The 27894-nt window shown below is 39.4% G+C and overlaps 1 protein-coding gene across 6 annotated transcripts; it reads right to left on the bottom strand.

Annotated features, from left to right (window-relative positions):
* Nucleotides 1–170: 170 nt before the first annotated feature.
* Nucleotides 171–23560, bottom strand: septin4b (septin 4b). Of its 6 annotated transcripts, none has more exons than XM_057838638.1 (14): nucleotides 23461–23560; nucleotides 23050–23149; nucleotides 22535–22660; nucleotides 20143–20475; nucleotides 19239–19335; nucleotides 19057–19143; nucleotides 15084–15207; nucleotides 14875–15009; nucleotides 7982–8099; nucleotides 7799–7900; nucleotides 7322–7418; nucleotides 7081–7243; nucleotides 6916–7015; nucleotides 171–535 (listed from the first exon to the last, which is right to left on the bottom strand). In XM_057838638.1, exons 3-14 carry the CDS (start codon nucleotides 22628–22630, stop codon nucleotides 467–469), a joined length of 1521 nt encoding a protein of 506 aa, XP_057694621.1. In that variant the 5' UTR covers nucleotides 22631–22660; nucleotides 23050–23149; nucleotides 23461–23560; the 3' UTR covers nucleotides 171–466. The 6 variants fall into 6 exon arrangements, with proteins under 6 accessions (XP_057694621.1, XP_057694620.1, XP_057694619.1 ...); XM_057838637.1 differs by having other exon boundaries at nucleotides 22535–22653; XM_057838636.1 differs by having other exon boundaries at nucleotides 22535–22653; nucleotides 23260–23552.
* Nucleotides 23561–27894: the final 4334 nt, after the last annotated feature.

Genomic DNA, 27894 nt, shown 5'->3' with positions numbered 1-27894 from the left:
AAATAAATGTGTACGGTCTTCAAATTTATTGCCAGGCACATCTAAGTTTTACAACATGGCGGCGCTTTCATTTTGAAATCAAACAATATTTCAATTCATCTCATTCAAAGCAGGTTAAACAAGAGTGTCGCTAAACAATTAGCAGGATTATTGGTGGTGTAAAAAAAAAAAAAAAAAAAAAAAAAAAACATTTCGTGCTGTATTAAAAAATGTGACATTTGATGCTGTGATCTATAGTACAAATAAATCACAAAAAAAAAAAAAAACCTGCACCAAGAAAAAAATATATGACCTTCCATGAAAATTAGACGGATTCAAGAAAATTGGCTTCTTTTAGGTTTTGGGAACAAGCGCTATTTACAGAGTAGCACACTCTTACCTCATCTTTCTGAGTGCATGAAAGACCCTGATAAGGTTGATGAGGTCATTGGGCGGGGGTGAAAGTTCAAGTAGGCTGCACGGTGTGTCAGTAGGCATCTTTCCTTGTGTGCATTTGATCCTGAATCCTCTGCAGCATCTCCTGCATACGCCGCAACTGTCAGGACAATCACAATTCGCTGTCAGATCATCAAATTCAGCTGTCGAGTGCCAGCGATCAATACGTTTGTGTATTTCTTGAACAAACCAACAAAACAACATGGAAGCAATGGATATTATTTACTGGAATAAACAGGATGTATCCATCCATCTATTGTCTACCACTAAATTTGGGGTCGGGTCGCAGGGCAGCAGCTTTAGCAGGGAAGCCAAGACTTCCCTCTCCCCACCCATTTCAACCAGCTCTTCTGGTGGGGTCGCAAGGTGTTTCCAGGCCAGCTAAGAGATATAGTCTCTCCTGTCCTGGGTCGTCCTCGGGTCCTCCAGCCGGTGGAATATGCCCGGAACACCTATCCAGGGAGGCATCCAAGGAGGCATCTGAACCAGATCCCTAAGCCACCTCAGCTGACTCCTCTCAACACGGAGGAGTACAGCTTGACCCTATGTCCTTCCTGGATGACCGAGCTTCTCACCCTATCTCTAAGAGAGCGCCCGTATACCCTGCGGAGGAACCTCATTTCGGCCGCCTGTACCTAGGATCTTGTTCTTTTAGTCACGGCCCACAGCGCGTGACCATAGGCGAGGGTAGGAAAGTAGATCGACTGGTAAATTGAGAGCTTCGCCTTTTGGCTCAGCTCCTTTTTCACCACAACGGACCGGTAAAGTTCGCAAAACTACAGACACTGCACCGATCCGCCTGTCAATCTCCAGCTCCCTCCTACCCTCACTTGTGAACAGGACCCAATGATACTGAAACTCTTCCACTTGGGGCAGAATCTCATCCCCGACCCGGTGAGGGCACGCCACCCCTTTTCCAAACTGAGGACCATGGTCTCTGATTTGGAGGTGCTGATCTTCATCCCGACCGCTTCACACTCGGCTGGGGGAAGTACAGCCACCGAGTTCTATCTCCTTTTTCTCACTCTACCTACCACTTGTCTTACTTTATTTTTATTTTCCAATATTAATATCTAGTCTCTTCATCACTAGTCACCCGGTGTCCCCTTTCCCCCCTCCCCTCTGGGTAGGGGGTATTTTTCAGCTGCAGCCTCCTGACTGTCCGGACCCCTGGCTGGATGGATGGACGGACGTCCTCGTTGCTACCCCCGTCTCATCTGGCTAGATGGACCTCTTCTTGTTCCTTTACTCCACTGCATCTTTACGGACTGTAACTTCGCCTGCTAATTCCCATTAGCAGTCCTGGTGCTTCCTGTCTATCCGTCCTGGGAGTGGATCTCTCCTGACTGTGGTTCTCATTTTCTCCCAAAGACTCTGAAGTTTTGGGAGTTTTTCCTTGCCGACACGGAGGGTCTAAGGATGGGGGATGCCCAGAACTTTATTTATTCATCTTTGTTTGCTTCATTTGCTGTTTCTGATTGTGTATCATATTGCCTCTGCAAAGCCCTTTGAGACAACCTTGTTGTGATTTAGGGCTATACAAATAAAATTGAATTGAATTGAATTGAATCGGCTGGCTGCGGAATACTCCAGTGAGAGTTGGAGATCACGGCTTGATGAAGCCAACAGCACCACATCATCTTCAAAAAGCAGAGATGCAATGGTGAGGTCACCAAACTGAATAGAATCGGTGACAAAGGGCAACCTTAGCTGACTCCAACCCTCGCTGGGAATGCATCCGACATACTGCCAGCAATGCGGACTAAACTCTGACATCGGTCATACAGGGACCGGACAGCCCTTAACAGGGGGCTGGGTACCCAGTACTCCCAAAGCGCTCCCCACAGGACTCCCCGAGGGACACGGTTGAACACCTTCTCCAAATCCACAAAACAAATGTAGACCGGTTGGGCGAAAACCCATGCAACCTCGAGGACCCTGCTGAGGGTGTAGAGCTGGTCCACATGATGGCTGGAGAAGGTGAAGCTCCTCAACTTTTTCCCCCATCGAAGAAAACAAAATTGCTGTTATGGGAATACTTAGGGAGCAAAAAAGTTATAGACGGCCGCGGCTTAGAGGAGTATAATGTAAACATAATGTGAGTCATACACACGGGCTTTTTATGGAAAATAATTCAATTATTTTTGTTATGATGATAATAATGTTGAGCTGTGGCTGTGGGTTTTGGCTCACCTAAAAGATTTATTTTCATTTTATTTAGAATATTTTGTTATTTTTTAAATGTATTTTGATTTAACATTATACTTATGTTCAAAATTGCTAATATTTTTGGAAAAAAATCCTGTTGAATGGAAAGTTGTTTTTTTAAACCCAGACATCTCAAAGTAACACATTTTCGAGCTGTAATTGCAATACCGTGAAACCGTGATATTTTGGCTTACGGTTATCATACCGTCAGAATATCACACCGGCACAAGCCTAGTTCAAACACACCCTCTGGTCCCATTTCTTAAAAAGGGGGACCACCACCCTGGTCTGCCAATCCATAGGCACTGTCCCCAATGTCCACGCGATGTAGAGACATGTCATAAACATTACATTACATTAAACAGGATTTATTTGGGATAAAAGGGTGGTCAATCACCTGCTAGCTAATAATGTATAGCAAGGAATCTACTACGCTAATTTGCTTCGCCCGTCCACAGCATTTCATATTGAGCTAATGGATGTCAGAATCTCATTCAATTCCATTTCAAGACCATTTTAGAAATTGGTCAAGAGTAACGCGTTAAATAAATGGAGTCCATGTGATGTAACATTGTGATTCAGCAGCATCCAAACATGGCTGACAAATAAAAGTTCATACAGACTTAACTTGCTGCCTGAAGTGCTTTAAAAAATCTCATTGTGGGGATATTTACACTTGTGGTCAAACGTTTATATACCCTTGTAAAGAATATAATGTCATGGCTCTCGAATTTCCCGTTATATTCTATTTTCAAGTTTAATTTTCTCTGGCAGCGACAAGTGATATTACATTCAAATTGTTCAATGTAGCCTAAACTCATCAGCCCAAAGTTTGTGTGTTGGCATAAGCGGATTTTCAGGGGGGCCAGGGGGGGGCCCCCCCCGGTGTCCGAAAAGTGTCATTGCATGTAATTGACTTTCCTATATAGTATATGATTTTAAATTAAGACTTTTCTGGTAAAATATTGTCTATAAAAGTTGTAAAGCAATAAAATAAAAAACAAAAATGAATGAAATGAACTAAAAAACATTTTTATAATAGGTCAAAATTATTTTTCGAACAGATTATGTGATTAGCACCTTAGACGGTCATTTGCTTTGCTTAGCCAAAACCACCCGAGGACCGAAAAGGCGTAATATATATACGTAATTTTTTCAAACCTAAGCTTTCAAAAGCGACAACAACTACTGAGCAAGAACCAAAGAATGTGGACCATTAAACGCTATAGACCACCGTCAAAATGGTGAGTGGAGTTTCAATTTGCCCCACTAAAGACGCTAATTGTACAACAGAACCACCAACGGTGTCTTGCCAATGTAGTTACCCCTGACAAAAATGGTGTGCCCTGGCCGCGGGAGCGTGCACAAACACATTGGTTATGAGGGTTGTCGACTTAAACAATTAATTGAAGCCAGAAAAGAACCAGAGTTATATATTTTGGACATCGACGTTTACTAAACTGGAGGAACTCCATACAGGACTTGAATTACAGTATGAACAGTTATAGGTCATCCTATGAGTAAAACAGTGAAACATTGCCTTTTTTAACGTTCAGTACGCAAGTTACGGAATACCACAGAAAAAAAGGGCGTTTTTTTTGTTTTTTGTTTTGGATGTGCCATATTTTAAAACCCCGTAGATAACTACATCTCCAAAACACGGAAATCAAGCAAATCAGTGCAGTGCAATGCTTTCACCCAGACTGGGGTAAGTACACTGGCACGACACCGGCGGGCGTACCATATTCAATGGATGACGATCTTGGTGAAAAGTATAGCCTAAGCAGTCTGATTTTAGAATTTCCCTCAAGAATGATGGGAAACAAAAAAAAAACAACAACTCATTTTCAACTTATTATTATAAATATTCTTGTAAATTAATTTGATTGCTGACACTGCATTTCAGGGTCATCAACATATTGTGCCCCCCCCTGCCCCAAAAGTCAAACTCCGCCGATGTGTGTTGGGCATTCCAAAAGGACAATGAACCCAAACACACAATAAAAATGGTAATAAAAGGGCCAAATCAGGCTAGGATTAAGATTTTAAAATGTGGCCATTGCAGAAGAAACAAGTCCATGTCAAAAAGCCAACAAACTATTATTATTATTATTTGTTGTTGTTGTTAATTAAGCCCCAAAAATACAAATAAATGATTAATTCTGTCAAGTTTAGTTGTTAAGGATTCAACCAGAGGCTTGTGGATGTCTACCAGTGAAGTGAGGATGTAACGAAGTAAAAGTACTTTGTTACTGTACTTAAGTACTTGTACTGTACTTATTATTTTTTTAATGATTGTTTTCGTTCGAACTGTGATTCCATCTCTCTTTTGAAGCGTCTGTGTGGCTTGAAAAGTGCTCTAGAAATAAAATGAATTATTATTATTATTAAGTACATTTTTGTGTGTCTGTGCTTTACTTCAGTACAAATGTGAAGTGGTACTTTTTACTTTGACTTGACTACATTTTACAGCATGTATCTGGACTTCTTACTCCATTACATTTCAAATTTTCGCCTGCGTTACGTTACTTTTGTTTGTTTTCTTTTTTTCCTCTCTCTCTCATTATTAATTGATGGTTTTGTTTGCATGCCTCCGGTGCAATCGATAAGCCCCGTGCAACTGTACCATAATTGAGCACAAGTACAAGTAAGATTAGATATTGACCCAAAAAAATCAACAGTGAGAGCAGCGCACCTTCAGATGGGAGCTGCACTCTCTTGTACAGTAGGTGGCGGTATACATCTGATAGTTATTTGCTATCCCCCATTAAGCTAAATTTAGGAATTTTAGAGCTTGTTAAGCTTTTGATTACAGTGCAGTCAATTTTATTGCTTGTTTTTTCCATTTTGCAGTTTTCAATAAAACTGAGCGGATATTGAATTTTCTGCTTCTTTCTTTGAATATTGACTCACATCTCCAAATGTATGCATGTATATTAAAAAAAAAAGAAAATATATATACATACATATATTATATTTTTGCATCGGGAGAAAGTACTTAAACTTTTTACTTGTAAAGCAAATTTTAAAGCATGTACTTTTACTTCAGTAATTTATGTCTTACTTGTACTTTTACTTAAGTAATTTTTTGCACCTGTATCTATACTCTTACTTAAGTACAAAAAAAGTGAGTACTTCATCCACCACTGCATATAACCAAATATTAGTATTGCTGTAAGAATATTTTTGACACAACAGAGTTGATCCCTTTTTCTGTTAACACATAATAAAGTCATAGAAAAAAACAAACTTCAGGAATGTTTTTGGTGACAAAAAAGTATGTGTTCCAATCACTATCAGAAAATAATAAAAATCAGTGAGCCATGACATTATGTTCTTTACACGTTTATGTAAACTTCTGTCCCCAACTGTAACTAAAACATTTATGAGGAATAGGATTATAAATGCTGAGATCACTGGAATGGGTTACTTTGTTGCCTTACAAACTACTTATACCACTTAAATGCTAATTTTAAATACAATGAATTAGCCTGTGAAGGCATTGCTAAAATTTTTTCTCACGCTCATAACATTAGCGTGCAATGTAGTTTATACTAGCATGTAGCTGGTTGCAAACCATTACCTGTGACAGCTGCCAAAACACCAGTGGTGGGGAAAACAACAAGTTGACAATGTGACCAACGAATTATGATGTGAGAAAATGAACGATAACAACATGAAGAGTAAGAAACACAAGTGGTGAGAAACAATAACTGAAAAAGTGAGTGACATATAAGAATTCAGAACAAAGAAGAAAGGAAAAGTGAGAATATGACTAATAAGAATAAAGTGTGAAAAAAAACAATAAAAATTATATGCAATGAGAATCCTATGAGAAGGAATGACAACATCAATGAGAAAACAACTGAGATTGAATGAGAAAAAGAATAAACTTTTGGAATCTGATCTATGACAGTACAGTAACACAGAGCAAATGACCAGTGTGAAGGCAAACAGTGAGAATGTGAAGAGAAAAAGGCCAGTTTAAACAGAAACCATGAGGACGTCACCAATACAATTGCAATTAGTCATGAGAAGCGTGAAAAACAACTCAACCAATGACAACACGACCTTTTTGAAAATGTCGAGTTTGACGCTAAAGCAGGCGCCGCGAGGGCTTATTGGTAATGAGCAAACAGAGGACACTTAAAGGGCTTCGTCCTCCAGATGCAAGCGGGCCCCGGCGCTAGGCGTCATTTCCAAAGCGTGTCGCGCCAACTGCTCGTGTTGGCGCAGGATCTGCGAATCCGTCTGGGGGTCGCTCAATCGTACCTCCTCGTCTTTTTCCCGAATCAGCTGTTCCGTCTGGCTGTCGGCGACGTCGCCCATTGCGGGGATGGGGAAGTCTGTGCCGCTCTCCCTGGTTAGCTTGCTACATAAAAACAGAATTGCATAAGAAGGAAGAAGATCATGATAGACTACTCGTGCGTAACATACTTGCGGTTGCGCTCCTTGACAACCATGCGTGTCATGTTCTGGATGCAGTGGGCTCTGTAGTTCTCGTAGTGGGTCTCCCGGGTCACGTCTTTCAGGTCCTGCATGTGAGTTCGAACCAGCATGTTCCTCAGCTTCACAAAGTCGCAGTGGGCCGAGTTCTCAACTGCAAAACGAGCAGTGTGAAGGTCAACAATCACATGCGCCACCATTGATGGTTTGACATGACCCCCACAATCCTTACCTTCAACAATCCCCCAAGGGTAAAGACGACCTCGCACTCTCTTCCCTTTGGCTTCCACCACAGTGTTGCTGCCAATGACTGCAAATGGAATGCTTTCCTGTTCGTGGGAACAAGTACAACGTTTCGTTTGTTAGTGTGTTTCCGAAAGACGGGCCAGGAATGCAATTGGTATTTATTGGTATTGGTATAACTATAAGTACAAGTACAAAAGACCTTTCTCGTTTCTCATTCACTCATTGGATTGGCCATCAAAGGCAGAGAAAGGAGTGAATCAAATCATGTGTCTCAACATTTTTGTCTGCATCTCTTTCTTTTAAGTGTTGCTGCACATTTTGTGAGAGTAGGATGCAGCAGAGGAGTGGTAAGGCCGACTCATGAATGTTAAATTATCGGTAGTGCAACAAGGTCACACTCATGTTATTCATCAACAACGCAGCAATGCCCTCACGCTAGATCTCTTGGTTCACAATCAGTCACCTTCAGCTCGTGATCCTGTTGCTTGAAGTCGTCGTCTTCATCAGAGTCGCAGTCGGGGAACTGATAAATCTTAATACCGTATTGCTCGATCTCTTCTCTAATCTACAAGAAAGAGCAAATGGATTTCAGCAGCTATTTAGAAACCAAACAGAAAATCAGTCATTAGACAGGAAGAAACCCAACCTTGATTTTCTTCTTCTTGACCTCACTTGGGGTGAGTGTGTCTGCTTTGGCCAAGACTGGAACAATGTTCACCTTCTCATGCAGGGCTCTCATGAATTCCACATCCAGTGGTCGAAGGCTGCAGAACCACAAAATGTGACTATTAACCCAAACGAACTACACGCATTAAACTGCACGAATTATGATTTTTTTTTTTTTTTTTTTTAAACCTTACAGGGTTCTCATTTAGCTCATTGGCTCCCATTGACAGCGCTTGACGTCCAATCCACTTTGAATAGGAGGGGCGAAGGAACGTTCGTTCATTCTCCCCTCACGGGTTTAAATGAATTCGATGTCTATCACAGTCAGTTGGCATGTAATAAGTTAAATACTATGGAAAAAAAAAAAATCAACTTTTTTTAATTTAGTTTTTATTTACAATATACAGTAATTCATAAATTAGATTTAACATATAATAATTCATGCACAAATTATGTTTTTTAAAGGAAATGTTTTTTTCACATTCATATAGGACAGGTGTCTCAAACCACCCAACTGTAGTATTAATGTTGATCGTACGTATTTTGCGATAGACCATTAAAAAAATATATATATATATATATATATACTGGACTGTCTCAGAAAATTAGAATACACAATATTCTAATTTTTTGAGACAGTCCTGTGTATATATACAGGACTGTCTCAGGAAATTAGAATACACAATATTCTAATTTCCTGAGACAGTCAGGAAAATAGAATATTGTGTATTCTAATTTCCTGAGACAGTCCTGTATATATACACAGGACTGTCTCAAAAAATTAGAATATTGTGTATTCTAATTTTCTGAGACAGTCCAGTATATATGTATTAGGGCTGTCAAAATTATCGCGTTAATGGGCAGTAATGAATTTTTTAAATTAATCACGTTAAAATATTTGACGCAATTAACGCACATGTCCCGCTCAGACAGATTTAAATGACAGTAGAGTGAAATGCCCACTTGTTAATTGTGTTTTATGGAGTTTTGCCGCCCTCAGCTGGCGCTTGGGTGTGACTGATTTTATAGGCTTCAGCACCCATGAGCATTGTGTAAGTAATTATTGACATCAACAATGGCGGGCTACTAGTTTGTTTTTTGATTGAAAATTTTACAAATTTTATTGAAATGAAAACTTTAAGAGGGGTTTTATTATAAAATTTCTATACCTTGTACAAACATTTATCTTTTAAGAACTACAAATCTTTCTATCCATGGATCACTTTAACAGAATGTTAATAATGTTAATGCCATCTTGTTGATTTATTAAACAAATACAGTCCTTATGTACCGTATGTTGAATGTATATATATATATATATATATATATATATATATATATATATATATATATATATATATATATATATATCTTGTGTCTTATCTTTCCATTCCAACATTTTACAGAATATATATATATATTTTACAGAAAAATATGGCATATTTTATAGATCAGGGGTGGGCAAACTATTCCACAAAGGGCCGCAGTGGGTGCGGGTTTTTGTTGCAACCCATTAAGAGGACACATTTTCACCAATCTGCTGTTTTACAAGTGCAATCAGTCGATTGCAGTCAGGTGCTTCTCATTTCTGCTGAAACCTCATTGGTTATACTATCCGTGCTGGGTCAGTTGGAACAAAGACCAGGACCCACTGCGGCCCTTGAGGACCGGTTTGCCCACCCCTGTTATAGATGGTTTGAATTGCGATTAATTGCGATTAATTGCGATTAATTAATTTTTAAGCTGTAATTAACTCAATTAAAAATTGTAATCGTTTGACAGCCCTATGCCATATATATATATATATATATATATATATATATATATATATATATATATATATATATATATATATACGGTGTATCACATAAGTAAGTACATCCCTTGCATTTCTGCAGATATTTATATCTTTTCATGGGACAACACTGACAAAATGGCACTTTGACACAATGAAAAGTAGTCTGTGTGCAGCTTATATAATAGAGGTAATTTATTTTCCCCTCAAAATAACTCAAAATATAGTCATTAATATCTAAACCCCTGGCAAAAAAAGTGAGCACACCCCTTAGAAACTACGTAATCCCTAAATGTCCAAACTGAGTACTGCTTGTCATTTTCCCTCCAAAATGTCATGTGACTCGTTACAGGAGTGCTGTCAGCATTGCTGCAGAGACTGAAGAGGTGGGGGGTCAGCCTGTTAGTAGTCAGACCATACGCCGCACTCTACATCCAACTGGTGTGCTTGGCTGTCACCCCAGGAGGAAGCCTCTTCTGAAGACGGTACACTAGAAAGCCCGCCCGTCTCATCGGACCATAGGACATGGTTCCAGTAATCCATGTGCTCTGTTGACATGTCTTGAGCAAACTGTTTGCAGGCTTTCTTGTTTACTCACTTTTGTTGCCAGGGGTTTAGATATTAATGGCAATATTTTGAGTTATTTTGAGGGGAAAATAAATTAACCCTATTATATACGCTGCACACAGACTAGTTTTCATCGTGTCAAAGTGTCATTTTGTCAGTGTTGTCCCATGAAGATATACTTAAATATCTGCAGAAATGCGACGGGTGTACTCGCTTTTGTGATATATATATATATATATATATATATACTGTAATTTTCGGACTATAAGCCGCTACTTTTTTCCTTCATTTTGAAACCTGTGGCTTATAGTCCAGTGTGGCTTATTTGTTGATTTTTTTTAGGTAACACTTTATTTGACAGCGGTGTCATAAGACTGTCATAAGATCATCAAAATTATGACATGATACTATCATGGACATTACTGAATGCTTATGTCATTCAGTGTCATTTGGCAAATTATGTCACTAACTAATTTTTGTCCATCTTGGATCTTTTGCATCCATTCAAAAAAGAGATCATTTTCCGGATAACACTTAATGACATCTGTTATAAGCATTCATGAATGCTCAGGACAGAGATATGTCATAATTATGACTGTGTAATGACAGTCTTATGGCACCACTGTCAAAGTGTTAGCAAATACCATAACTAGCAATTGATGAAACAATTTGAATAGTAACTGAAGAAATATTTAGCACAGAACATGATTTTTGATTGTTATTTACATCTGTAGCGCTGCAATGCATGCTAAGAGGCATGTCGGATGACAACAGTCAACAGCAGGTGGCAGCAGAGGTTGACTGTCTCCCCCATGGGAGCAGTGATGGCCAAATAAAGCTTTTTGAAGCAATAAAGCTTTGCAGTAATTGGTACAAAGTTTAATGATGGTTCATTTGGTCTGATGACAGTCAGTCGTATGATGCCGCTGTCAAATAAGGTTGTACCGGTTAATATCTTTTGGTGTAAATATCCCATGATACAGTCAGGACAGCTGCGGCTTATCTATGAACAAATGCCGTTTTCATGCCAAATTTGGTGGGATGCGGCTTATAGTCAGGTGCGCCTTATAGTGCGAAAATTAGGGTATATATGACAGAAAACACAGACAAGGCTGAAAAAGCAGATTCTGCTCTTGCACCCCTCTTTAAAATAAACTGCTGTATTTTAAGCCAAAAGCACCGAAGTGTTTGGACCCAACAAGGTGACTAGAATTCGGCTACCTTTGCAGGCGCTTTAGCAATTGTGAGAAACGGAAAGCCATTCACAGATGGGGAGTATGCCAAAGCATTCATGCTTGATGTTGCCAATGAACTTTTTGATGACTTTTCGGATAAAGACAAGATAGTTAAATGGATAAAAGACAGGCCTCTGTCAGCAAGAACTGTTCACGATCGTACCATCATGATGTCAAATCAAATTGAGGCAACGCAAGTGAAGGACATAAAGGCGGCTCCATTTTTTTCTCTCGCTTTGGATGTTTCAATAGACGTAAGCAATTTTTCCCTGTTCAGCGTGACTGCAAGGTATGTTGTCGGTGACACGCGATACGAGGAAAGTCTTGCAGTTTTTACTATGCAAGGGACAACAAGAGGGGAGGATTTATTCAAATCCATCACCAAATTTGCTAAAGAAAAAAAATCTAGCAATGGATAAACTTGTTTCGGTGTGCACTGATAATGCTCCGTGTGTGGTGGGGAAAAACAGGATTCGTGGCGGTTCTTCGTGAACATGAAAACAGCCGCAACTTTCTCAACGCCTGCATGAAGCTTAACCCCACCACATATCAACCAGACTACAAAGCCATCAGCAAAACCATGCAACACCAGAAGTCGCATTAATGGTAAGAAATACTCATCATTGATTAGCAACATCATAACAATGTAATTAAAAAGAATTGTGAGTCTTCTTGTACTTTAAAAGTGACGAAATTACATAAAATGCATAAAATTACTTGTATTTTTAGTTTTAAACAAATTGTATGGCTCTCACGGAATTACATTTAAAAATGTGTGGTGTATATGTTGGCTCTCTCAGCCAAAAAGGTTCCTGACCTCTGGTGTTTATGCCAATTACTAGGAGTGGGAACCTCTTGGTACCTCACGATACGATACTGTTTGCGATACAAAGCTCCCGATAACGATGATCTGACAATATGGTGATACAACGATTATCGATACATTGGTCAGGAAATCATTCTAGAATATTCTAAAAACAACTAATAAACAGAAAAACAAGCTTCTGCTGTGAATTGGAATGAGTTTATCACTAGTAGACGTCCAATCCATTTGAACTGGGAGGGTGGCAGCGAATGAACATTCGTTCATTCGCTGCCATCCCTCCCACTTCAAACGGATTGAACGTCTATGGCCAGTTGTGGCAGTAAATGCCAGGCAGTTAGGTAATTTTGGGCCATTTAAGGTCATTTACCTGTTCATTTTCAGTTACTTCCTGTTGATTTTGGGGTATTTTATGGGTCTCTTCCTGTTTATTTTGAGTTCAAGAACAGGAAATGACCTAGGAATCACCCAAATGAATAGGCAGTGACTCAAACTCAACAGGAAATGACCTGGAAATGCCCTAAAATGAACAGCAAGTGACCTATACAGTGGGGCGAATAAGTTTTTAGTCAACCACTAATTGTGTAAGTTCTCCCACTTGAAAATATTAGAGAGGCCTGTAATTGTCAACATAGGTAAACCTCAACCATGAGAAACAGAATGTGGAAAAAAACCCAGAAAATCATATTGATTTTTAAAGAATTTATTTGCAAATCATGGTGGAGAATGAGTATTTGGTCAATACTTTGTTAAGTACCCTTTGTTGGCAATTAACGGAGGCCAAACGTTTTCTGCAACTCTTCACAAGCTTTTCACACACTGTTGCTGGTATTTTGTCCCATTCCTCCATGCAGATCTCCTCTCGAGCAGTGATGTTTTGGGGCTGTCGTTGGGCAACATGGACGTTCAACTCCCTCAAAAGATTTTTTATGGGGTTGAGATCTGGAGACTGGCTAGACCACTCCAGGACCTTGGAATGCTTCTTACGAAGCAACTCCTTTGTTGCCCTGGCTGTGTGTTTGAGATCATTGTCATGCTGAAAGACCCAGCCACTTCTCATCTTCAATGCCCTTGCTGATGGAAGGAGATTTTCACTCAAAATCTCTCGATACATGGCCCCATTCATTTTTTCCTTTTTACACAGATCAGTCGTCCTGGTCCCTTTACAGAAAAAACAGCCCCAAAGTATGATTTTTCCACCCCCCATGCTTCACAGTGTGCATGGTGTTCTACGGATGCAATTCAGTATTCTTTCTCCTCATAACACGAGAACCTGTATTTCTACCCAAAAGTTCTATTTTGGTGTCATCTGACCATAACGCATTCTCCCAGTCCTCTTCTGTATCACCCAAATGCTCTCTAGCAAACCGCAGACGGGCCAGGACGTGTATTGGCTTCAGCAAGGGGACACGTCTGGCAGTGCAGGATTGGAGTCCCTGGCGGCGCATTGTGTTACTGATAGTAGCCTTTGTTACTGTGCTCCCAGCTCTCTGTAGGTCATTCACTAGGTCCCCCCGTGTGGTTCTGGGATTAAAGCTCACTGTTCTTGTTATCATTTTGACGCCACGGGGTGAGATCTTGCATGGAGCCCCAGATCGAGGGAGATTATCAGTTGCCTTGTATGTCTTCCATTTTCTAATAATTGCTCCCACAGTTGATTTCTTTACACCAAGCTAAGAGTGAAGAGTTACAAAAAACCTGACCTCCGTTATTGCCAACAAAGGGTACATAACAAAGTATTGAGATGAACGTTTGGTATTGACCAAATATTTATTTTCCACCATGATTTGCAAATAAAAATCTGAAATCTGACAGAATGACTGAGAATGCTCTAGTTTTGAATGAACGAACGTTCCCAGTCTAAATGGACTGGGTGTCGAGCACCGTCAAGTCAGCCTTCGAGTTAACTGAGACACTATTATGGTGGAAGATTTTGGTAGCAACTTGTTGGTTCCTTTTTTTTTTTTTTTTTTTAAGACATTGACACCTTTTTAAAAGGATATCTCGATTCTTGCAGGAGCATATTGATAACCTTTTGGGATACAAAGTATCACGATATATCACCATTTCGATATTTTGTCACACCCCTACTAAGTACTGTGTAAATTGGATATTTCTCTGCTTGCTTTGTGTAATGATCACCAACTGTCAAGAGAGGGAGCACTCTCACCAACGCTGTGACTTTGAGAAGCTCCTGATGCATGATGCTATGATTAGTGAAGCTCTAAAAAGTACTACATCAGCATTACCGCTTGATTAGAGTAGAAGACTAAAGGAATCTTAAAGCAGGCTGAGAACAGCTTGGGGCATTAGTTATTTAAAAGGAAAGTGGAAGTGCAGTGAATACCAAGGCCAAGGCTTCATTTGTCATGAATGTCAGTCACTCATCCTGCCCTGAACACAAGTGGGTCAAATTCCTACATTCCCAGAAGGACGCCGTTTCTGAATCGTACCCATGGCCGAAGGGGGAGATGAAGTAGAGGCAGCAGTGCACGCGGTTGTCCTGGATGTTTTTACGGTTGAGGCCGCTTTCATCCCGGAAGTATTGCTCGAACTGCTGGTCGATATAGTCGGCCACTGGCTTCCAGCTATAGACGAGACATGCTGAATGTGAGGACATACAAACAGCAAAAGCCGACTGTGTATTTGTGTGTGCGTTTACCATTCTGTGTTGTTGACTGCATCACCAAAGCCCGGAGTGTCCACAATGGTCAGCTTGAGTTTGACACCCTTTTCTTCTATATCTACAGTGTGCTTGGTGATTTCTACTGTTTGCATGATTCGTTCTAAAAGGTGAAACAACAACAGAAAAAAAAAAATAGGCTGTCAAAATTATCGCGTTAACGGGCGGTAATTGATGTTCAAAATGAATCACATTAAAATATTTGACGCATTTAACGCACGTGCCTCGCTCAAACAGATTAAAATGACAGCACAGTGTAATGTCCACATGTTACTTGTGTTTTTTGGTGTTTTGTTGCCCTCTGCTGGCGCTTGGGTGCGACTGATTTTATGGGTTTCAGCACCATGAGCATTGTGTAATTATTGACATCAACAATAGCGAGCTACTAGTTTATTTTTTGATTGAAAATTTTTACAAATTTTATTCAAACGAAAACATTAAGAGGGGTTTTGATATTACATTTCTACAACTTGTACTAATGTTTATCTTTTAAGAACTACAAGTCTTTCTATCCATGGATCACTTTAACAGAATGTTAATAATGTTAATGCCATCTGGTTGATTTATTGTTATAATAAACAAATACAGTACTTATGTACCGTATGTTGAATGTATATATCTGTCTTGTGTCTTATCTTTCCATTCCAACAATAATGTACAGAAAAATATGGCATATTTTATAGATAGTTTGAATTGCGATTAATTATGATTAATACATTTTTAAGCTGTAATTAACTCGATTAAAAATTTTAATCGTTTGACAACCCTAAAAAAATACATAAACTCAAGATGTCGCTCTAGTTTTAGATTCTCTAGTGTTTTTCCCCCACTTTTAGTTTAATTGACCTTATAAGGAAAAGGGGGGGCCTAGTTTGATCACACTTTTGCTGTTTTTAGTAGGGTCATCATTCTGATGGATCAACACTCTAATTCGCAAGAATTTGTCTGTGCTACATTTTTGTGTCTGGCTTTATTTGGAGACTACTGCACGCTCCGATGTAAAACTAGCTGGGAGGGTGCATGTTTGCCAAGGGAAGGATGGGTTTTAGGCCATGTCTACACGTAGCAGGGTATTTTAGCGAAAAGAAGAACTTTTTCTATGGTTCGGACTATCATCCACATGCACACTTAAACAAGGGTTCTTGAAAACTGTTCTGAGAGTGAAGATGTGCGAATTCTGCGATTGTGCCGTCATCATGTGGACACTGATAACCGTAACCGAAGATTTAACAATGGAAATGTCACTGACTGCGACAAACTTTGTCCATATGTCACACATGATACCATTGTTTACCGTTGGAGTGAGTTAGACAGGTGCTTTTTTGCTTCCATTTATTTACAAACCATAGACTCCACCATCAGTTGACAAGACAGCTCCCACAGACATTGCGCCACGCCTTCCCGTAGGGGGCCGGCCCAGGCAGAACGTTGAGTTGGCTTTCACTGTGATAACCTCAAACACACGCTGCGTTCTAACGAAGGATTTAGGTGGAAACAGAATTAAAGGTAATTATTATATTAAATAGCACCATGCATGCACTTTTAAATGTTGTGGGGAAAAAAAAAAATCAATAGATAAAATTTGTGTATCTTTGGCTTGAAATATTTACGTAAAAAGAATGATAACTGCCTGTTTTTTTGCTTTTAACCAAGATTCTAGACTGTTTTACATTCATAGCTATAGAAATTCCGCGATTTAAACATCTATTTACAAGATTTTTCAACTTAAAAAGCTCTTTGTTTCGTGACGGCCGCCATGTCATGTTGGATTACACAACATTGTAACTTTTGCTTGAAATATTTACGTAAAATGAACGATAACTGCCCGTTTTTTGCTTTTGACCACGAATCCAGAGTGTTTTACGTTCATACCTGTAGAAATTATGCGATTTAAGCATTTATTTACATGAATTTTCAACTGAAAAAGCTCATTGTTTTGTGACGGCCGCCATGTTGAATTTTGTATCTCTACACATGATATTTAAGTTGCTACTTCTGGCAAAAACATATGTTAAATATTGCTATTGATCCTGAAAATATAGGTGATTATCTCTGCATCTGGTGACTTACAAGCTTCTAGTGTAAAATCTGAGAATTTCATAGCCATCTTAAGTTTTGTTATACTTAAATAAAAAATAATTACTAAGGATTTTACTATGGAACAACTTTGAATTTTTTGATGCCGCTGCTCATGGCCACTTGTATATGCCTAAGGAAGGTGCCTGCTTTGGTCTTAGGTCGCGAGTGGCTTTGGTTTAGAAAATATTTGGATTTTATGTTTTGTTTTTTAAAAAATTGGCCCCCTACTGATCGGCCCCACGCCCCATGTCCCGTCAACTGATAGTCAAGTCTATGTACAAACTCTTGCAGTGCTTCACATTGAAGAACACATGCGAAGGATGTGGGTATATTAGACAATTATTTTTCGCTCATTGAATGTACTTAAAAATGAATCAATGCGGTTGGCTGTGGAAGCTTTTTTTTTTTTTTTCTACAAACGTGTTGGCGTAATCATATTTTTTCCTGACGTATAAGGGCAGGATCTTTCGTTTTAGAAAACCCTGCTAGGTGTAGACATGGCCTTAATGATGACACAAATCATTGTTTCTATCTTCACCATTGCCATTAAATTGAATCCGCTACATTAATCTCAATTCATACAAAGAATTCTTCTCACGTCTGACGTTTCAAATTGTTTTTTTCCCCGGCTGACAAAAACAGATACATGACTTGATGTGTTCCTATTCGCACATCAACCCATTTGAATGCGAGATTGACTCCTTTTTTAAATTGTCGTCATTTTTACTTTTTCTGTCCAATTTCATCTTTCTGTTGCAACCAGTGTCTTCACTGTCGGACATTTGATCTTTTTAAGCTTTTCAAAATATTTTTTTAAATTTGAAAACATATCTATTGGACAATTTAGTTTGTCTTACTTTTTTAGTGATTGTGTTGGCCATAGTAATTTAATTTACACGTGGATGGACAATGTCCTGTGATTGTGTAAAACGGGTATCACAAATTCTAGTGTGGTTAATGTGACCTGTTTTTTTGAAGTGCCCTGTGGTGGTGATTTGACATGGAAAACCAGCTCCCCAAAATGAGGTTAACGGAGCTGAACTGAGATGCTATACAGTGCACAGTGGTATGAAAAAGTATTTGAACCTTTTGGAATTCACATTTCTGCATAAAATCCCCATCAAATGTGATCTGATCTTTGTCAAAAATCACACAGATGAAAATACAGGGTCTGCTTTAACTAAAAACCACCCAAACATTTATAGGCTTTCAAATTTGAATGAAACCAAAGTTAAATGGTTTTGGAATAACACATAATGTCATATGTGGAGGAAAAATGGAACAGCTCACAAACAAGGTGGTCAAGTCAAAATCCAGACTTGAACCCCATTGAGATGCTATGGCATGACCCAAACACTGCGATTCATGCCAGACATCCCAGGAATCTGACTGAACTACAGCAGTTTTGTAGAGAAGAATGGGCCAAGATTAGTCCTGATCGATGTGCCAGACTGATCTGCAACTACAGGAAGCGTCTGGATGAAGTTATTGCTTGCGAGGGGGAGCCACAAAATATTTAATGTGATGGTTCACTCACTTATTTTCCCCCCTTCATTCATTGTTTGCATACTATCCTTATTCAAATATGTAAACCTAGAAATGTTTGGGGGGTTTTAGTTAAAGCAGACAGTTTTTTCATCTATGTGATTTTGACAAAGATCAGATCATATTTGATGGTGAGTTTATGCAGAAATGTAAGAAATTCCAAAAGGTTCAGATACTTTTTCATACCGCTGTAGTGCAATAGAAAAACTTCATCAGAGTGCAGTGATGAAACATAGATATAAATTCATATGATAATGACAAATTGGAAAAAGATCAATACATGCCAGTTTTGTCGGTGCAATAATAATTGAAGTCATGTTGTGTTCACCTTCAGCATTGAGCAGCTTCCTATCTTTGTAAAGATCTGTAAGGAAGAGACTGTTGACCAAGGTAGATTTTCCAAGACCAGACTCCCCTGTAAGCACACGCCGAAAAACGAGACAAGTGATGTTACGCGTGTCTGAAATGAAGTGAAATGTTGCTCCTCATGAGATCAGACTTCAGCTTTACCTGCTACCATGAGTGTGAAGTCGAATCCTTTCTTGACTGATTTGCGGTGCACCTGGTTTGGGAGTGTTGCAAAACCTACATATTCCTTGTCTTGATCCTGAAAATAATTGGAAAAGGTTTTTTAGGATGTGTTGCATACAGGTAGTGGTACACTACAGTCGGTTGTCCCATTAAATGTTTGACTTCTAAAGACAACATAGTCAACACAAGCAAAGCAGCGCTAGCAACTGGAGATTTCACTGATCCGATCGTCAGATCGGCAATCTAGCTCGATCAAGTCATTTTTAGATGATCCAAATCAGGGGTATTGGGTTTTTTAAATTTACTCATTTAAGTATTAAGCTATTGGCTGGCATTGACTGCAAAAGATGTCCACTCCAGTTCAACTGGATTAGACAAATTGGCCAAATTGAATTGGATGTCTATCGCCATCAATGGTAGTGAAACAAGATTACTCAATGCCAGCTTTCCAAGTTAAAATGGATTTGATGTATATAACTCAAGAAAATCAAAACTAAAACAGCTAATCTTATCACATTGGATGACCAACTTAATTTTTCTTTATAGATTTGTATTTTTTTCCACATTTGTTGAACCACTGCTGCACTAATTACCCTTTTATATGGCTATAATGTTGAAATAGTTTTGTTCAAAAGGGGCCCCCGCCCCCGTAATACATTTCCGAGGTATCGGATCAGGACTCGGGATCGGCACATCCTCAAAAATCAGGAAACATGGACCCTGCCTCACAAGCAAAAATGTGTAATCGGTACATCCCTACTAGCAACACAAATCAACAGTCACTTCCTGCTCCACCACCATCGCAACATAATCATCTAAACAACAAACACAGATATACACACAGAAAAGTGTGTTTTCGCATAATTGCGCCCCTGTATGTTACCTCATTATTGCTGTAAGGGTCAAAACGGGCCCATGGACTTTTGGGCCTGGAGGGACTGACGGGGAAGGGCACATCGAACTCCACAATCAAAGGCAAAGCGGGCTCAGAACCCAAATCCGGCTGGGCCATACCCGCCACAGGGGGGCGCAAAGATGACGGAGCGTTAGGGTGGTCTTGACCCTCAGCTACTTCGACTGCATCATGGGCCTCTCGTTCATGATGGTGGTGCTGTGGACTGTGGTCATGCTGGGGCTCGAGGTGGTCATGTTCTAAATGATGGTGAGGTTCTTGCATAATATTCTCCACCTCAAAGTCATCGGAATGGCTCGAATGCTAGATGTGTTGGGGTTCGATCAGATGCACGGAACAGGAGACACACACAGGGTGAAGGAGGTGAAAGATTGCAAGTGTTACATTTTGAAATGTGCCTTCTTAAAAATTTGGATATACTGTATTAATTGCATGTTGGAAGTAATTGTAGTGATTCCTACACAGTGGTATTAAAAAGTATCTGAACCTTTTGGAATTTCTCACATTTCTGCATGAAATCACCAAATGGGATCTGTCTGATTTAACTAAAAAACACCCAAACATGTATAGGTTTTCATATTTTAATGAGGATAGCGTGTAAACAACGACAGAAGGGGGAAAATAAGTAAGTGAACCTCCTGCCTAAGGAGACTTACAGAGCATTCATTCATTCATTCATTTTCCATGCCGCTTTTCCTCACGAGGGTCGCGGAGGTGCTGGAGCCTAACCCAGCTAACTCGGGGCAGTAGCAATTGAAACCAATTGTTACCAAAAACAATTTTAGTCAGGTGTGTGCCCAATCACTGATCAGTAGTTCAAAGCTGCCCTGCCCGCTATAAAACATACACCTGGTAAGAATTGTCTTGATGAGAAGCATTGTCCGATGTGCATCATGGCTCGGTCAAAAGAGCTGTCTGACGACCTGCGATCAAGGATTGTTGATTTGTATAAAGCTGGGAAAGGATACAAAACCATCTCAAAGTCTGGATGTTCATCAGTCGCCAGTCAGAGTAGTTGTCTACAAATGGAGAGGGTTTGGCACTGTTGCTTTTCCCCCAAGGAATGACCGTCCACCAAAGATAATGCCAAAAGTTCAGCGCAGAACCCTAGAGTATTCGCTAAAGACTTACAGAAATCACTGGCACAGTCCAATATCGCTGTGCACACATCAACTATATGTAAAACTATGACCAAGAATGGTGTTCACGGCAGGACTCCACAGACGAAGCCACTGCTGTCTAAAAAAACATTGTTGCTTGTTTAATATTCGCAAAAAGGCACTTGGACACGCCACAGTTTTGGCTAAATATTTTGTGGACTGATGAAACCAAAGTTGAGTAGTTTGGGAGTAACACACAATGTCATTTGTGGAGGAAAAATGGAACAGCTCACCAACATAAACACCTCATCCCCACCGTGAAGCGTGGTGGAGGGAGCATCATGATTTGGGGCTGTTTTGCGAACTCAGGGCCTGGACAACTTGCAATCATTAATGGAAAAATGAATTCAAAAGTTTATCAGGATGTTTTGCAGGAAAGCCTGAGCTGTCTGTCAGACAGTTGAAGCTAAAAAGAGGATGCTGCAACAAGATAATGACCAAAAACACATAAGTAAATCAACTTCAGAATGGTTTCAGAAGAGCAAAAGACACGTTCTAGAGTGGCCCAGTCAAAGTCCAGACTTGAAACCCATTGAGATGCATGACCTAGAGACAGCGTATCATGCCAGAGACATCCCAGGAATCTGACGGAAGTACAGCTGTTTTATAAAGAGGAATGATGCAAGATGAGTCCTGATCGATGTGCTAGACTGATCTGCAGCTACAGGAAGCGTCTGGATGAAGTTATTCACTTCAAGTTCATTCACTTAATTTTCCCCCTTCATTCATTGTTTGCGTACTATCGTCATTAAAATATGAAAACCTGTAAATGGGTGGTTTTAGTTTAAGGAGACACTGTTTCTTCATCTGTGTGATTTTGACAAAGATCAGATCACATTTTATGGTGATTTTATGCAGAAATGTGAGAAACTCCAAAAGGTTCAGATACTTTTTCATACCACAGTAGCAGGTTTACAAACTCCATCTTGGGTGTTATGCTTATGATGGGTTCCAGATACCAAATGACTGATGGCTCGCTGGCATCCACACAACAAAGATGAATAATGCAGTGGCCATGAGACACCCATCAACCCATTTAATATCAGCTACACACGTATGTAATGACTCTCAACTCATTCCTTCCCTGAACATGTAGGTATTATCACAATAGAAATAATCTCTCTGTGTCATTAGGTCAAAGTGCACAAGGATACTTGATTATGTCCATCTGCACGATCTGAAGAGAACCAGTTGAGTGGTACCTGGTCGATATCACAGTCCCCGCTTGGATTTGGGGAGACGGGACAGGAGTCCCGCTCGTCTGATGAAGATGGAATTTCATGGTCACTGTCCTCCATTGCAAGGGGGGCTACAGTGAATGCTGCGATCTCCAATCAGAAGGGAGTGTTTGTGGAATGGTTTGATGCAGAAACAGAGGGGTAAAGACCACAAGGTTGGAGAACCAAAGGTGGAGTGATGATATAAGGTCAAACGGATAAGACCAAAAAGGAAGGTGGAAAAAAAAAAAAATCGAATCATTAAATAAATAAGAAAAAACAACCATACAAAATGGTTTGTAAATGAAGAAGTGTTGTTGTTTGCATTTGAGCCATTAAAACCGACAGGAAAACATCATACACAAAGGACAGTCCCTGACTGAAAATGTTACAATAGTTCACTATTCTTCTTAAATGTTGCAACTTGTAGTTTTGAAATCCTCTGTCATGTTGTTATATATAATCTCTTCATAGTTTTGTCATTATGCAGGCATCCAGACCTTTGGGGCACAGTTGCACTCTTCAGGAAATGAGTGACCCGCTTTGCTGTGCGACAACCACAGCTCAGAGATCAATGTCGAACAGGCTCACTTGTGTGACCTAAATAGAAACACGGTGATGATCAAACTAAACCTAAAACCCTTTGAATCTCAAAAACTAGGCAGGATTATGATATACTTCATTAATTTGTGGACACAAACACTCCATACCATTGGAAGTTCACATACTTAGACGTCCCATCCATTTGAAGTCCCAGTTCTAATAGTGACAAACTAATTTAAGTTCACAGTAGAAGGATAAATAGAGCCACACGTCTATCATCGATGTTAGCTTCTCCTAATTTACTGAGGTAGAAAAAATGAACAATAAAAGTAATACCACAACAAACAACATTACGCATTTATGCTCACCCTCTATGCAGAACAAGGCTGTTTTTCCTGCAAATTGTCTCTAGTGATACTGAAGCTTCGAAACCTCTTCAGAAAACTCTCCTCAAGGCTTCTCCAGTGGGAAACAGGAGACAGAGGCCTAGCCCCCTGTATTTATACATCACCAAACGCTACGTCCTACTTTACTATCGAACCGCTCAGCACCCCCAGGACACTGATCAGACGCATTGATGAGTCACATCACAGGTCACATGCACAGCGTACGGCAATAGCTAGATCTCACTATATCATTATACAGTGGGGCAAATAAGTATTTAGTCAACCACTAATTGTGCAAGTTCTCCCACTTGAAAATATTAGCGAGGCCTGTAATTGTCAACATGGGTAAACCTCAACCATGAGAGACAGAATGTGGAACCCCCCCCCAGAAAATCACATAGTTTGATTTTTAAAGAATTAATTTGCAAATCATCGTGGAAAATAAGTATTTGGTCAATACCAAAAGTTCATCTCAATACTTTGGTATGTACCCTTTGTTGGCAATAACGGAGGCCAAATGTTTTTTGTAACTCTTCACAAGCTTTTCACACACTGTTGCTGGTATTTTGGCCCAATCCTCCATGCAGATCTCCTCTAGAGCAGTGATGTTTTGGGTTGTCGTCTGTCGTTGGGCAACACAGACTTTCGACTCCCTCCACAGATTTTCTATGGGGTTGAGATCTGGAGACTGGCTAGGCCACTCCAGGACCTTGAAATGCTTCATACCAAGCCACTCCTTTGTTGCCCTGGCTGTGTGTTTGGGATCATTGTCATGCTAAAAGACCCAGCCATGTCTCATCTTCAATGCCCTTGCTGATGGAAGGAGATTTTCACTCAAAATCTCTCGATACATGGCCCCATTCATTCTTTCCTTAACACAGATCAGTCGTCCTGGTCCCTTTGCAGAAAAACAGCCCCAAAGCATGATGTTTCCACCCCCATGCTTCACAGTGGATATGGTACAATTCAGTATTCTTTTTCCTCCAAACACGAGAACCTATGTTTCTACCAGAAAGTTCTATTTTGGTTTCATCTGACCATAACTCATTTTCCCAGTCCTCTTCTGGATCATCCAAATGCTCTCTCGCGAACCGCAGACGAGCCTGGACGTGTACCTTCTTCAGCAGGGGGACACGTCTGGCAGTGCAGGATTTTAGTCCCTGGCGGCGCATTGTGTTACTGATAGTAGCCTGTGTTACTGTGGTCCCAGCTCTCTGTAGGTCATTCACTAGGTCCCCCCGTGTGGTTCTGGGATTTTTGCTCACCGTTCTTGTTATCATTTTGACGCCACGGGGTGAGGAGGGAGTTGAAAGTCCGTGTTGCCCAACGACAGCCCCAAAACATCACTGCTCTAGAGGAGATCTGCATGGAGGAATGGGCCAAAATACCAGCAACAGTGTGTGAAAAGCTTGTGAAGAGATAAAGAAAACATTTGGCCTCTGTTATTGCCAACAAAGGGTACATAACAAAGTGTTGAGAATAGAGATGAACTTTTGGTATTGACCAAATACTTATTTTCCGCCATGATTTGCAAATAAATTTTTAAAAAATCAAACAATGTGATTTTCTGGGTTTTTTCCCCCCGCATTCTGTATCTCATGGTTGAGGTTTACCCATGTTGACGATTACAGGCCTCTCTAATATTTTCAAGTGGGCGAACTTGCACAATTAGTGGTTGACTAAATATTTATTTATTTATTTGCCCCACTGTATGTAGCGTTACTATTCAAAAGTGTGCCTTATGGTCTCCTCCAAAAAAGCTATTTTAGTGTGCAATACACCTGTGTGTGTGTGTGTGTGTGTGGGGGGGGGGGTGTAAAAAAAAAATAGCATATATATATATATATATATATATATATATATATATATATATATAAAATATAACAGCAAAAAAAAAAAAAAAAAGGATTCAGTGGAAACTAGAAAAGTTTTTATTATTCATCAAGTGTAAATTTTACATTCAGAGGATGCTAATGAGCTCACTAATTAGATAAATTACCTTGCATAACTATTTTTATGCCAACATAATTGTTTGAGCATTAAGAATTAATGATGGACTCATTTCAATGTAATAATAGTACGTATGCCATAGTTGTCTAATATTGTCTGACCAAAAAGTTAGGAATTTTGTTCTTTTTACTTCTGATCCGATCCAATTTTCTTCCAAGATATGTTTTGCCGAAAGGATCAGATAACTATATTTTTAGACCAGCAAATAAGCAATAATGCAAAAAAAAAAAAAAAAAAAAAAAAAAAACAGATTTTTTTTTTGTATTAAGTAGTCTCACACAGCGCACATACTTGCCTATTCCTAGACTACTGGATCGGAGCCGATCTTGTGAACAAATCTGATAATGTCCGACACTCCAAAAATAGCCATATCGAGTGCCGATACAGATACTAAATATCAGATCCGGACATCCCTAGTAGCAGTGACACTTAAAAAAACAAAAAAAAAAAACAAAAAAAAAAACACACAAAACAAAACAAAAACAAAAACAAAAACAAAAACTAGCTAAGTTAAAGTTATGATCCGAAGCTTTAAATGTCAGAGTCAAGGATACAAAATCAGCATCTTTTCACCACAGCACAAGCTATTCAAGTTAAGGTCCCGAGAGTGTTTTGAGAGCAATAACGCTCCCCCGTCATATTTTCTTCTGAGCTGCTATGTTAAGTGAATTGTGGAAGTGAATTCTAAATAATAGTGCAACCCTTTCCTCTCCCACAGAACCAGCTCAGTTTTCAGTACATAAGTGATTAATGGATAGATGTTTTTTGGAGGGATAAACATTTACATGGCTGAAAGAGAACAAAAAAAAAAAAAAACATGACCGAACATAGCTTAAAGCAGCGAAGGGACCAAACAAGCTTTTCCGATGATATCACCCATATACCACCAAGAAAAACTTCATCTCTGTCTTTTTTTCTTCTTCTTTCCTATTGCCAAGCTCAGCACTGGAAATGTGCACCCTCATTCCCTTCTTCTATATTTTGGATCTAGATATGGAATTTTCTGTAAAACGCATTGCGCACTTCTGATCCAGAAATGAGAGGTAGTGATAGTGATATAATGAGTCAAAATGATTGACTCATTCAACACTGACAGTAATAGCAATAAACAGAACTTAAGCCCCATTTGAAGAAGGGCAAGAACACACCCAATCTCTCCCAGCATAGGGAACCTATTGGACAATAACTAATAGAGGTGTGCAGCGGCACTGCCCTCATGATTCGATTCGTTTACGATTCGGAGGGCCACGATTCGATTCGATTCAGAGGGTCACGATTCGATTCGGTTCGATTCGGCAATGCATTGCGATGCATTAAAGCCTGGGATGCATTAAAATTCAAAAGCAAAGCATATTTTTCGTGAATCATGAGGCAACACAAGCGGTCAGACATTAAACAACTTTTTATTGGCTCTTGTGTCACTCCTGGTTGAAGTCAAATGAAAATACTTTCATATATATATATATATATATATATATATATATATATATAAATAATGGATTAAAACGAAGTGCAGCAGCATTTTAGCAGCCATAACAATGTTTCATAATGAGGAAATATCAGTTTTGTTTTTTTTTTGCAAAAGAGCGCTCTGAGAGAGCAGAGAGACAGCAGAGAGATACTAGAGGTTAGATCGGGCCTAAAAAATCCAGCCCGACCCGATATGGCCCGCTGGTCTTGAAGCCCGACCCGGCTTGGAGTGACGCGAAAATAAAAAACGCAGTAGCAGCAATTTATTTTAATTTCTTCGAGTTGGCAGAAAAAAACGCAAGTTTTCTTAATGTTTAAATAGTCTACATATTTTTATGATCATTATAGAAGCATTTACACAACAAAATAACGCTGGGAAAGTTTAATATAAAAAAAAACGTGATTTTGCAGACACAAAGAGGAGAAGATTCAAAAGGATCACCTTTGTGTTGCCTTTGTGTTCATAAAAAGGGTGTCTTTCGTAACGAATTCTCAGTTGGCAGAAAAAAAAAAAACGCAAGTTTTCTTAATGTTTAAATAGTCTACATATTTTTATGATCACTATAAAATCATTTACACAACGAAATAACGCTGGGAAAGTTTAATATTTAAAAAAAAAAACATGCTATAATAAAAAACATAATATAAAAAAAAACGTGATTTTGCAGACACACAGAGGAGAAGATTCAAAAAGATCACATTTGTGTTGCCTTTGTGTGCAAATAAAAGTGTCTTTCGTAACGAATCGCAAGCACCACAGCAAAGAAGAAAAAGCGGCGGCGCCACTGCGTTCATGTGCGTCCACAAGCAAATGCACAATACAGAGAGCCTGCTCTTGGTTTTATCCCATGTTTTTTTAAAATTAAAAAAAAAAAAAAAATTTATTAGTCAGGCGCGGTGGCCCGACCTGACCCGAACGTGAATGCTTAACATTTT

Source organism: Corythoichthys intestinalis, chromosome 6, assembly GCF_030265065.1.
Source record: "Corythoichthys intestinalis isolate RoL2023-P3 chromosome 6, ASM3026506v1, whole genome shotgun sequence".
Lineage (NCBI taxonomy): Eukaryota > Metazoa > Chordata > Actinopteri > Syngnathiformes > Syngnathidae > Corythoichthys > Corythoichthys intestinalis.
Note: the sequence above shows the minus strand (reverse complement) of the source record. Positions and strands in the feature narration are given on the sequence as shown.